The sequence below is a fragment of the Tachysurus vachellii genome, chromosome 2 (assembly GCF_030014155.1).
Source record: "Tachysurus vachellii isolate PV-2020 chromosome 2, HZAU_Pvac_v1, whole genome shotgun sequence".
Lineage (NCBI taxonomy): Eukaryota > Metazoa > Chordata > Actinopteri > Siluriformes > Bagridae > Tachysurus > Tachysurus vachellii.
Genome location: NC_083461.1, coordinates 21,668,178 through 21,681,461, shown reverse-complemented (window position 1 = coordinate 21,681,461; position 13,284 = coordinate 21,668,178). Strand labels below are relative to the sequence as shown.

Sequence of the window (13,284 nt, the reverse complement as noted above, 5' to 3'; positions counted from 1 at the left end):
TCATTCATCTTCTACCGCTTATCCGAAGTACCTCGGGTCACGGGGAGCCTGTGCCTATCTCAGGCGTCATCAGGCATCAAGGCAGGATACACCCTGGACGGAGTGCCAACCCATCACAGGGCACACACACACTCTCATTCACTCACACAATCACACACTACGGACAATTTTCCAGAGATGCCAATCAACCTACCATGCATGTCTTTGGACCGGGGGAGGAAACCGGAGTACCCGGAGGAAACCCCCGAGGCACGGGGAGAACATGCAAACTCCAGACACACAAGGCGGAGGCGGGAATCGAACCCCGACCCTGGAGATGTGAGGCGAACGTGCTAACCACGTACAAGACACATATCAGATGTTAAGCTTTAATTATGTTCATGAGTGAATAAATTAAACAAGTATGTAATAAAACGTATTATCATTTGCCACCAGAAGGAACAAAATGTTTAGTGTAGTACCCCAGTATATTAAAATTGTGCCTTTTCTTGAGGTATTGATAGGGTACACCATATTTCCTTAGTTAAAAATTTCATCTATTAAAAAGGTACAGTGGAACACGAATAATGAAATCCCATAATTACAGGAATAGGAGATTTCTACATGAGATGGACAAGTCTTTGTCTGCTAAAAGGAAAGTTTGCCCACTTTTTCCTGAGAGTTGTACATTATAGCTATTATTTATGAATCTAAAAACTACACCTCATTCCACAAACCCTCAGGAGGATTAAACCCAGTGGTCTGGATCAAGGCATAGTCTAATTAGGACAGCGCTATTTAGAAAGAGTTTCGAAATCCTAAATGGAAGGTAAAAGGGAAGAAAAAACAGGAAACACAAAGCTTTTTGTGCTGTTTATATCAAGTTACTTATTACAGACTGATGTCATAAAATAAATGATTTATGGATACAGGATCGAGCAGCAATGCTTAAAATGACATTAAAATGAAATAAACTGGTGCTTTTTTTTATTGTCATAATAATAATGCATTCGATCCCAGATCGATACCAGAAATTAAAGTAATTCTTGACTTTTTGGACCAGATGTATAAAAGTAAATAATTCATAGCATTAAGATACATTTTTATTAACGTGCATATTTGACCTTGAAGTATCTGGTCTGTGAAAAATGATTAAAGCTTCATGGTGACACATTAATAACTTCAACAGCTTCTCTTTCTTCACTTCGTTATATACTGACCTTCAACATGACCTTTCTCTCTGTCCCTATGTCTCACACCCACACATAATCTCTCTCTCTCTCTCTCTCTCTCTCTCTCTCTCTCTCTCTCTCTCTCTCTCTCTCTCTCTCTACCTCTGATATCTTTATATCCTCATTTTATAAAAATATGGTTCTTCTCACACAATTGTCATATATATGTCATACATATATAAGTTTCCAGTCTGGTTTCTACCTCATCAGCTTTCATTCTTCCCCTTCTTCCTCACGCTCCCAGTTTTCTGGGATTTCTGCTCTTAAATGATCTGCTTCCACTTCTCTTAATCCTCCTGATGATGATGGGTGCTCTGATATCTCAGATTTGGTTTCATCCGGTGGACCTGCAGGTGAAATATATAACACACACACACACACACACACACACACACACACACACACACACACACACACACACACACACACACACACACACACACACACAAAGGTCAAGCTTGAGATATTTTGTTCTAGCTCCACAATGACAATGAATATACAGAATACCAGAATATAGCCCCAGGCTCTGTAAGATCAGCTCTATATTTAAATAAGTCAAGTTTCACGCTGGAGAAACAATCTTTAGTATTTTTCCATTTGGTTGTGTTTTTCCATTATATCATATTTCGGACTCTTATACCCAGACTTATGATCTAATTGGTCGGATCTGCTCCTATCTGCAGGATATAAGATAGAATTTTATAGGAATAAAAACAAACCCTAAAAATGTCCTAAAAAGTTAGTACACCAATATAAATTCTTCCATGAGTTCTGTTTCATTGCGCTTAACCATCACTAGATGGGGTTTGAACACCTCAGTGCTTCTTCTGGCATAATGGCAGACTTTCACTTTTTTTCTTCTCGCTCCTTATTTAAACGTCCTCCAATTCTGCCTTTTTGCAGGTTAATAGTCTTTTTGCAGGTTAATAATCTTTAACTAGCTAGGAGTATTGGATTATTAATCTACTTCTGTCCTTGTGCCAGACACGTTGTATGAGGAGACCTAGCATCACAGCAGTATTGTGATATGTAGAGAAATTCTGAGATTCTCTTTCTTCAGTCCTAACCACAGTGTGGTTGCCCGCAGGTTAACACTCTTAGAGGTGACGTGTGGAATTGGCTGAAAAAGTTATTCGTTATCTGGTTTTTTTTTTTTCATATTGTTGCTGTATGAACTTTCCATTTTCGATTTAGTGTATACGATGGCTTTTTTGACATCTGTTGACTTCGTTAACAAAATATAGTTTCCACTCACCAATAGGAGAAGTTGAAGAAGCATCTTCATTGTCGGATGATTCTGATGATGGAGTGTCTGGAGATTTAATGTGAGCTTGTGCCATCTTTTGAACAGCTATGAAAGAAAACGCAAAACAAAAAACATTGCATAAGTTCTGAGGTTAACATTAGGGTTTAATATTTAAGAATTCATCTTGGACTAAGTTGCATTCTAAAATAAAGATGCTTAAGATAAGATAATCGAATTTTATAACTTAGCAATAGGTGGAAAATTATTTCTAAGAAATCCAAGTAAACACCTTTGAATCAATACTGAGGAAGGACGTGAAAGAATCACAACACCCAAGCACTACCTAGACAAGGCCATCCCTCAAAACTCAGCACAAAACAAAGCTCTCTGTGCTTGCTGACAACCATTTCAAAAACCCTGAAGAAGTGAAGACTGTCACAGAGGCTGGCTAGAAAGAAACTATCGCTGAGGAAGAGCCAACCACAGAGGTATTTGAGGTGAAAACTCAGCATAACGCAGGCCATTCTCAGTTCAAAACAATCCTACAGAAATGTTGTGGTGGTGGCTTCATCAGGTTCTGGGGGTACTCATCTTTAGAACCGTGTAGACCTTAAAATTCAACATTTTGAAAAAATGGTGACTGGATGAAGCAAAATACAAAAAAATTCTACTTCAAATCAATTAAAGTTTATCTGAATGGTACAGGTGGGGCTCTACACTGCCCGGCAGATGTTGCAGTGCATTATGGGATTTATAGTAAGAGTCGTGTATGTGTTACCAGTGGGTCAATTATGAGACATATAACAGACATATGAAATTATCTCGCAAGCTGGACATTATTATATCACAAGCCGGATGTGGCTCACAGGCCTTGACATGTCTGTTATACTGTGTTGTTTACAATGAAAAGGTCTCACTGTGTTGAACATAGCATTATTTCTAAAACCCCTGTTTCCTAAATCTATAGATTTTGAATAAAATACAAATTTACTACTGTAGAGTTACAAAAAAAGTCTTGTTTCAGGTTGTTTAGTTTTTAAATAATACACAAACTCGTGTGTGTGTGTTTTCCTCCAGTTTCTTATTAACTAGTCATAGCATTATATTGAGTACATAATTGCTTTCATCTGACAGTCTTCTTTTTTCACTTCTCACATCTCAGAGAAAGGTCACCTTGTTGAACATAATCAGGTGATGACTAAAGAACAAATATATTTGTGTGTGTGTGTGTGTGTGTGTGTGTGTGTGTGTGTGTGTGTTTAGCCATATACCCTCTAAAGCAGTATTAGTGCATTTTTGTTTTGTAGTCAGTTCGGAATAATTTCATGCGTAATTTTTTTATCAGCAGTTAATTAAACCTTAAATGAAATCAATAGAAATATATAAATATATAATATAAATTTCTTACCTTTGAGTGAAGGAGGCTGATAAATGGCTGCATCCGTATTCTTGGGCTTTGAAACTCCATTTTCACTAACAAACATCTAATATGCAATCAAATAAATAAAAAATGAATATTATTGCATAATATCTCCTTGTTTCAATAGTGATATTTCTAATAATAAGTTATTTGATACATCACATGCATTAATCCTTGTATCAATATAAAATAATAGACTGAGTTAGTTGCTTTTAATGTATGTGTTGTAGACAGTTGTGTTCATTTATGGATCCACTTCACCGGAATGCTGGGACTCTCTTCCTCCGGAGACGGGTGATCTGTCATGCGGAAAAGCGTGGCTGGGGTCGGCCTTCGACGCCGAATCTAATTTTAAGACACAAACCCAGCAACAGTAATATAATATAATATAATATAATATAATATAATATAATATAATATAATATAATATAATATAATATAATATAATATAATATAGTATAATATAATATAATATAATATAATATAATATACAGCTGGTTTGTAATATTCTAGATGATCAAAAATGTGGTTTATTTAAAATCCATTTATGGGAGCATGCAAACAGAATAGTTTACTGTATATTATTTTTTAGTTAAAGCTCCCCACTCTCATGAAGCTGAATTTTATAATGAAACACACATGGCTTGGTATGGATTTATTTGTGTTTTTGTGATCAGCGGCTCGGCCATAACCTGGCACAGTTATACAGCTGCGTAATAAAACTTAGAGGGTATTAGTTGATACACATCCGGAGTAATCCTGAAAGATTGGGCAAAATCCGATCAAATATGTCTGACCATCATGTAGAAGGATAACAGGAAATTTAAAAAAAAAAAAAAAAAGTGTGATGCATTTAATCAATGCTAAAATTTGTCCTAAATCCACAATGATGTCTTTAGACTCCAGGTGACTTTTATTTGACCTTGTCCATTGTCTCTGGTTTCCAATCCTTAAGTGTGCTGAAACAGAAAACTGTCCTGAGAGTTTTTAAACCTACCTGCATGATCAGTGACACTATACTTGTTTAGACACTTGGTGTAGAGCTATTTTAAATCTTTTTAGTAAGATGTTGCTGCCACAGTCATGGCAACTACTTTTTTCTATGCTTTCCTATATTGATTATGTAATGTGCTGTTCTATGTATAATCTAACTCCAACACATTACACCACACTGACCACCAAGAGTCCATTTTTAGCCACAGTCACGGCTCGCAAATCCTGTTCTATGCATTATAGCGTATAACGTAAATATCTTAAACACAAATGATGATTTCTGTATAAACACGATGCTTCAAGTCATTCTGCGCTGACACTAACAAGATGATAAGTAAATAACATGAGTTACTGAGTGAATGGAATACGTGGAGTTATTGGTGGTACCAAGGAGTTGATTGTTTTTGTGTAATGGCATGTCCTGAAGAGTTTTATTTCTCTTATACTACAACAATTTGCCAACCATTACAATGACATATTGCTCTTTTTAATTAAATCTCACATCGTCATTTAGACCAGGATCAAAGTTCACTTTAAGTTTTTAACCACAAGGCTTGTGTGGATTGAAATGAGTAAAAAAAATAAACCTCATGCTGTGGTTTAATTTCAAATCCTAATCTACAAAGATCTCACGACTGACCTCAATCTATACAGCAAAAAAATTTTTGTACAGTATGATATTCATTTTATATCAACAGAAATAGGCAATTTACTGTGTGTGTGTGTGTGTGTGTGTGTGTGTGTGTGTGTGTGTGTGTGTGTGTGTGTGTGTGTGTGCATGATTCACATAGCTGTAGGCAGTTGTGGTGGTGGGAGACGTTAAGTACTTCTTGTGCTTTGCAGTAAAATGAAAAAAAAAATCCACTCAACTTTTTTATCCCAGTAAAGCAACTCAGAAGATTAATAGTAATGGGAATTAGTAGAAAAGGGGATTAGTAACAATGATAATTAGTATTAAAAGAGATTAGTAGTAATGAGGCTTAATATTAATTGGGATTATTTGCCATCAGGATTAATAGTCGTCATGATTTTGTGGTAATTTAAGATTAGTGAGGGGGATTAGTTGCAGTGAGACTGGAAATAGTGAAATTAGGAGGATTAATACTACATTTACATTTACAGCATTTGGCAGATGCTCTTATCCAGAGCGACATACATAAGTGCTTAAATCTCTAACATTGACTACATTAATGCTGGCTCACTAGGTTACATACTTAAGATACCATGAGTTTAAAACATTTGTTCAAAGTTACAATGAAAAAGTGTCAAATGTTGTGTGTGGGTATTTTTTTTTTAAATGCAAAAGATAAGGAAAGAAGTGCTAGTTGAAGTGTTTCCTGAATAAGTAGGTCTTCAACAGCCACTTGAAAATAGCCAGTGACTAAGCTGTCCGGACCTCTGGGGAAGTTCGTTCCACCAAATTGGTGCCAGAACAGAAAAGAGTCTTGTAGTATACTTGCCTCCTACCCTGAGAGATGGTGGAACCAGTCGAGCAGTGCTGGTAAATCGGAGGGTGCGGGGTGCAGTGCGAGGAGTGATGAGGGCTTTGAGGTAGGAGGGAGCTGGTCCATTTTTGGCTTTGTAGGCCAGCATCAGTGTTTTGAAACTGATGCGTGCAGCTACCGGAAGCCAGTGGAGGGATCGCAGCAGCGGAGTGGTATGCGTGAACTTTGAAAACAAGCTTTGTAGCTGCATTTTGGATCATTTGCAGAGGACGGATTGCGTTCATAGGTAGACCTGCCAACAGTGCGTTGCAGTAATCCAGTCTAGAAATGACAAGAGACTGAACAAGTACCTGAGCAGCCTGTGTGGACAAAAATGGTCGAATCCTTCTAATGTTGTAGAGAAGAAACCGACATGAGCGAGTCACATTAGCAACATGAGAGGAAAAGGACAGTTGATTGTCCATAGTTACCCCAAGTTTGTGAGCTTTGGCTGAAGGGGAGATCAGATCATTGTGCAAGGATATAGCAAGATCATGACCTGGGGATGAATCACCTGGGATGAACAGCAGTTCAGTTTTTCTAGTATTGAGCTTTAACTGATGAGCAGTCATCCATGATGAAATTTCTGCCAGACATGCTGAGATCCGATCAGAAGCTGTGGTATCTGAGGGTGGGAAAGAGAAGATAAGTTGTGTATCATCAGCATAGCAGTGGTAAGAGAACCCATGTGAGGAAATAACTTCACCAAGAGAGTGAGTATACAGGGAGAAAAGAAGAGGACCAAGTACTGAGCCCTGTGGGACACCAGTGGAGAGTCTGTGTGGAGCAGATGTCTCTCCCCTCCATGTTACCTGATATGAGCATCCTTCCAAGTAGGAAGTGAACCATTCCCAAGCTGATCCGCAAATCCCAAGACTCCTGAGGGTGGACAAGAGAGTCTTGTGGTTGACCGTATCAAACGCTGCTGAAAGGTCAAGGAGGACGGATGACAGTTTGGCTGATCTGGCAGCATGTAGTTTCTCAGAGACATCCAGAAGGGCTGTCTCTGTGGAATGAGCTGCTTTAAAGCCAGAATGGTTGGGATCTTGGAGGTTGTTCTGTGAGAGATAGACAGACAGTTGATTATAGACAATGCGTTCAAGAATTTTTGAAAGAAATGAGAGAAGTGATACTGGTCTGAAGTTACTGATGTCTGATGGATCCAGAGCAGGTTTCTTTAGGATGGGAATAACCCTTGCTCTCTTGAAAGTACAGTAGTTGGTACCTGACCAATTGCTATGGATCTATTGACGATAGTGGTAATGAAGGGCAGAAGGTCTTGCGAGATGGTCTGGAGCATAGTGGAAGGGAGTGGATCCAATGGGCAGGTGGAAGGATTGCAAGACTGGATGAGTTGTAAAATCTCTTCTGCTGCTACAGTTGAGAAATGCTACAACAAAGGTGTAGGGGAATCCATACTCTGAGATGTAAGTGCAGTGAAATACTAGTGATGATTAGTAGTCAGGAGGGTTGATAATGATGAGGATTACTTGCCACATGAATTGGCAGCGATTGTAATTATCATGACTAGTAATCAGAATTTGTGGTCATTAGAATTAGTAGAAATGGGGATTAGTAGTAATGATAAATATCAGTATTGAGCATTAGAAATAGTGGGAATTATCAGTAATGAGGATTTGTGATTAGTCGCAATGGAGAATTGGCAGCAATCATGATTACTAGGGATGAGGATAAGGAAAATGAGGATTGATAGTAATGGAAATAATTTGTGATGAGGATAAGGGTAACGAGGACTGATAGTAATGGGGATTAGTAGTGATGAGGATAAGGGTAATGAGGACCGATAGTAATGGGGATTAGTATTGATGAGGATAAGGGTAATGAGGATTGATAGTAATGGGGATTAGTAGTGATGGGGTTAAGGGTAATGAGGGTTAATAATAATGGGGATTAGTAGTGATGATATGGGTAATGTGGATTGATAGTAATGAGGATTAGTAGTGATGAGGATTAGCAGTATACAGGATTATAAGTAACAGGTATTAGTGATAATGAGATACAGGAATAAAGAGAACTACTAGTACTACTAGGATTAGTACAGAGGTAGTACTCTGGATTAGTATTACTGGGGATTGGTAATTAGGATTGTTAGCAAGGTTTAAGTGATGGAAATCTTGCTATCACATTTGTGTGAATGTGTGTATACAGTATGGATGTATATGTGTAAATACAGTATAGACAGTACAGTGGTGGTGGTTTATTCTCCTTATCTAGTCACATAGCATTTTATAGAAAGCTTGAGTGGCAACAGTACAAAGTCATCAGGGGAGATGTTGAGGATGCCTCAAGTAGCATTATCATTACAAAAATCATAGAATTCAGGGATACAACATTCTAATTTGAAAAAACATGCAGAGGTATGTTAAAATTTCAAACTATATTCTATACTATATAACCTAGTAGCACAAATGAAGCACTTTTAACATGTATCAGATCACACAGATATGATTCCTGCTTAGTGTTTATGTATGAAATGTACTGTTGCATGATTGGAATGACGGAATGAGTTGCATGTTTAAATTACAGAATACAGCAGGAGAATCAAACGATTCAATTAATTTTGATAACTATTCAACACAAAAAAATGAGTTCATATTCAGTATTTGGATGAAATATTTCAAAATATAAAATGAAAGCTTCATTTTTAAACTTTTTAGGCTTTAGTTTTGTGTAGATGTTTATAGCTCATGTTCTTATCATTTTGTACTTATCAATGTAACGCATTAAGAAACTTTCCTTGGTCGTCAGAGAGAAACGTACTGAGCCGAGTTTCCCGTAAGCATCATTAAACGCACTGAACACACACTATCTCTACACCATGATCTTGATGATCTTAACTTTTTATCCTTTTGGTGCAATTGGGCCTTGAACTCATTAGTATTAGATGTGACACCTGAGACTGCTGAAAGTACATATTATGTTCGACCCTGAACAACAATTTCAAGTTTGAAATCCACCACCCAGGGGGCGAAGGCTCTCTCACATGCCATCCTTCTTTTATAGGCATCCTCTTCAGCTGGGTCTATTTATATGGTAATGCTCCTTTTTGTTAATCTCTCTCTCTCTCTCTCTCTCTCTCTCTCTCTTTCTCTCTTGCTCTCTCTCACACATACATACACTATATACTCATAATGTGTGGGATAACAAAGACACTAAAATTCACAGAACATCCACTTCAAAACAAAACTCGTGTCTTCTCCTCAGTTCACCAGTTGATGTGAAAATGAGTCACTAATCACAGTTTTAGTCCATATGCTTATTTCCAGGTTTATTAATCACCATCATATGTGTTTTATCTAAACACACATAAACACATTTTCCCCAAATCTCTTCTGCAGTTCACAGTTTCTATCTACAGCAGCTTTTTTCATTATGTAATCACTCAAGCCTCCTCTATCCTCCACTCATCCGCCTTTTCCCTCTTTTCATATCCTCTAGCCTATAATCCCTCCATCCATTCCTCTCTTTCTCAGGCACTCTACTTATTCTCTGTTCCTCTCCTCGTCTCTCAGCTAATTGGGTTGAAATGTGACACAGCACCTGACGCTGAACTAGTTTCTCACCACACACGCACACACACACTTATTACATAATCTGTTGCCAGGCAGATTGACGCTTAATCCTAGTGATGGAGTTCAGAGAGTTTACCATATAATCAATAATCATTATCATTTAGTGTAACACATAACACTGTTATTATCTGTTATGACCTACTGAACCTACTGAACATCACAAAGTGCTGACACTAGAGACTCCTTCCTTAAATGATAAAGAAATGTCTTTTTAAAACTTTAACATAGCAACGATTAAACACTTATTTGCTTACACATTGATTACTAGTTTCTGAAAGTGCTTGCGATTGAGCTGTTACTATAGAAATGTGGTTTCTGTCAGAAAACTAGTGCTATAGAAAAATTATTATCACCCTCAGATAATATTGTGCTAAAAGTTGTTTAAATAAACGAATAACTATTTAAACGATGCTGCCTTCGGATTTGGTTATATGATGTAATAGACGATATTTGGCTAGAATGATACACTGATTCCATATACATTCAACAGCAATGAAAAGCCATCATCTAAATCTTTCCATTTAATTTAAACATTGAACTGAAAAGCAAAAAAATTTCAGCCAGGTGATATTTCACACCAGCATCACACAGTGCTCTGCAGGTTCCCGAAGTTACTGCTTTCCATGTTTGTGTTTTGATGTACAGTGGAAATATATGACAGTAAAACTATTACCACTTGCTCCAAACCATTAGTTTTGTCTGTAAACCTATAAATTTAAGGGTCTGTTTGGGAGCAAATCAAATAATAATAATAATAATAATAATAATAATAATAATAATAATAATAATAACAACAACAATAATTATAATTATTGTTGTTGTTATTATTATTATTATTATTATTATTATTATTATTATTATTATTATTATTATTATTATTATTATTATTACAATGTTTAACACTTATACAGGTTAAAGGATAAAACTTTGTAATATGTAAAAGTTAAAAAACATGTATTTTGGCTCTGTCCAGCTTCAGACAAAGCAAACATCGACTTTGTGCAAATCCTCCTGATAATTATAAAATGTGAAAGGATTTTATAGTATCACTTGTTCCCAAGCTTGTTCTGCTGCTGTTTCAGAGCCAAATGGATGACCAGGGTTGTTGCTTACCCCTAAGTCTGATTGGCCACCCCTGATGCCACTCCAAAATGTATTTACCATAACTGCTTTAGTAGAAACAAAGGATTATTCATTGTTTTATTCATCTGATAAACTGCTTGTAAAAATTAATTGGTTATTTATTTATTTATTTTTTTATTTATTATTAGTTAGTTATTAATTAGTTATTTAGATGTCATCAACAAACTTACTTATGTAAGTCCTATATTTTTAAAGCAAATTTCCCAACAGCTGCAAGTTGATACAAACTGATCAGAATACTGTAAAAGTACTGACTGGGGTAGGCTTAGCACAAGGGACGAGGTTAACATGAGAACTCTACAGGGTTAAAATCCCTGCAGACCAGCTGCCAAATTCGAAGTACGAAATAAAACTGAATTTTTGAATGAAGTTTCTGAATTACAGGCACCGCAATACAGCATTAATTTTCCCCATCACCAGCATTCATTGTTTTGTATTGTTTCATAAGTTGGCAGCCAAACACAGTGAAATGAAAGCACTATCTGCCCTCTTCTGCATACCTATGATCCTGATTAGCTAGTGTCTCTGATTGACAGGAGAATGAGACTAAGATATAACTCCCACCTTGGCAGCAAATCTGCCCTCTGAGACTTCTTCTAGTGTCCTACTGGGACACACTTAATTAAACCACTTCCTATCCCCTAGACAAGTTTTTTCTTCTTTTTTTTTTTAAATGTATAAGCGTGTTACATGAAATATAATAAACATCTTTGTCCTAGATGGTTCTAGTCCCAGAGATGAGGGTTAGCATGAGGGACGGAGTTAATATCTATAAATTTGTCATATGAATCAATATGAAACGACGTGGCTTTAATTTGAATAACTATGGTAACTACTGAATGATTTGGGGTCGAATACTCCATTGTATGATTAATTGATTAGATCAATTAATTAGTTGACTTTAATTAATCAGCAACAGATTAACACATGAACATTAAAGCTATTATATATATATATATATATATATATATATATATATATATATATATATATATATATATATATATATATAAAACGTTCTAATTTCATTGTAACAAAATGTTAATATAAGGCACTGTAATATTTTTAAAGAGGTTCTTGGATATGAAGAATTCGAGCCCACGTCGAGCCCAATGAAATTAACACACATTTCCACTCTCACATAAACGAACGTGCTGCTATTTTTATCCACCCAGTTATAGGTGTAAGTGTGCGTTTTATTTATAAAACAGAAATTGTGGGCTTAGTGGAGCAGAAATCATCTGATAACTAACACGCCTCGCTGTTTTTCTTACCATCTCCACTTGTCTGGGGTCGAGCTGAATCGGACCTGCGGAGGGAACAGAAAACTGGATCTTCCTCCCTTCTTTTATCTCTCCCTCCATCTCAGATGGTTAAAAACAGACCTGGATATTTTACCCTTTCCAATAAACCAGTGTTTCAGTAACGTCCTCAGATCAGAAAGCTACTTTAGTCCCGTGTCTCTTCTCCGCACTTTGCTTATTATTTACAAACGCACAGCTATCTGTCTTCCTTTCCGTGTTTTCAATGACACCTCGCTTTCTCTCGCTCTGACACACTCCAGGTTGTGGAGTATTATGTCTTTCACTCCCAGAGAGAGAGAGAGAGAGAGAGAGAGAGAGAGAGAGAGAGACGGGAGGGGGCGTGAGAGGGGGGGGGGGAGCGAGAGAGGGGGGCGAGAGAGAGAGAGAAGAGAGAGAGAGATACAGAGAGCGAGGGGGGGGAGGCGAGAGAGAGGGGGGGTGGGTGGGAGAGAATAAATAGATGCTGTGAACACGGAAAATGGGACAGTGACGGCAAAAGAAACAGAGGGAACGACACGAAAAAGGGTGGATGGAGGAGAATAAAAGAGAGAGGGAGGGGTGACGGATTGAGCTTAATAAAGAAGTAACAAAAGGGATTGAGGGGAGGAATGGAGGAATGAAAGAGTGATAGAAAGACTGGGGCTGATAATAAGATGCTGGTGATTGTCCTTCACAATGTCCTAGAGGTTTTTATAAAGATGTGAGCATGGTTTGTGTGGGGCGGAATGTTGTATGGCTGGTGGCAGGGGGCGTGTTTTAATATCCACACGTGTAGGACTCTTTATGTAGGACATCTGGATCCTTTATTTTCAATTTAAACTTCTGAAAAAATACTGGTGTTTCAAATATCCCCTGGTTTATGCACCTCTTACTCTGATCCAAATCTTCTT

The 13,284-nt window shown here is 37.2% G+C and overlaps 1 protein-coding gene across 1 annotated transcript; it reads right to left on the bottom strand.

The window, feature by feature from the left end:
- Positions 1-839: 839 nt before the first annotated feature.
- LOC132860133 (protein phosphatase 1 regulatory subunit 1B-like) lies at positions 840-12,715 on the bottom strand. The gene is made up of 5 exons (XM_060891225.1): positions 12,365-12,715; positions 4,139-4,222; positions 3,866-3,941; positions 2,467-2,562; positions 840-1,558 (listed from the first exon to the last, which is right to left on the bottom strand). The coding sequence occupies exons 1-5, from the start codon at positions 12,452-12,454 to the stop codon at positions 1,425-1,427; spliced, it is 480 nt and encodes a 159-aa protein (XP_060747208.1). The 5' UTR covers positions 12,455-12,715; the 3' UTR covers positions 840-1,424.
- Positions 12,716-13,284: the final 569 nt, after the last annotated feature.

Bases quoted from the DNA above. Each gene is read 5' to 3' on its own strand.
- LOC132860133 (XM_060891225.1), bottom strand. From the start codon at position 12,454: ATGGAGGGAGAGATAAAAGAAGGGAGGAAGATCCAGTTTTCTGTTCCC. The intron at 4,223-12,364 runs GTAAGAAAAACA...TCTTAAAATTAG, and splicing joins ACCCCAGACAAGTGGAGATG to ATTCGGCGTCGAAGGCCGAC. The intron at 3,942-4,138 runs GTGAAGTGGATC...ATTGCATATTAG, and splicing joins AAGAGAGTCCCAGCATTCCG to ATGTTTGTTAGTGAAAATGG.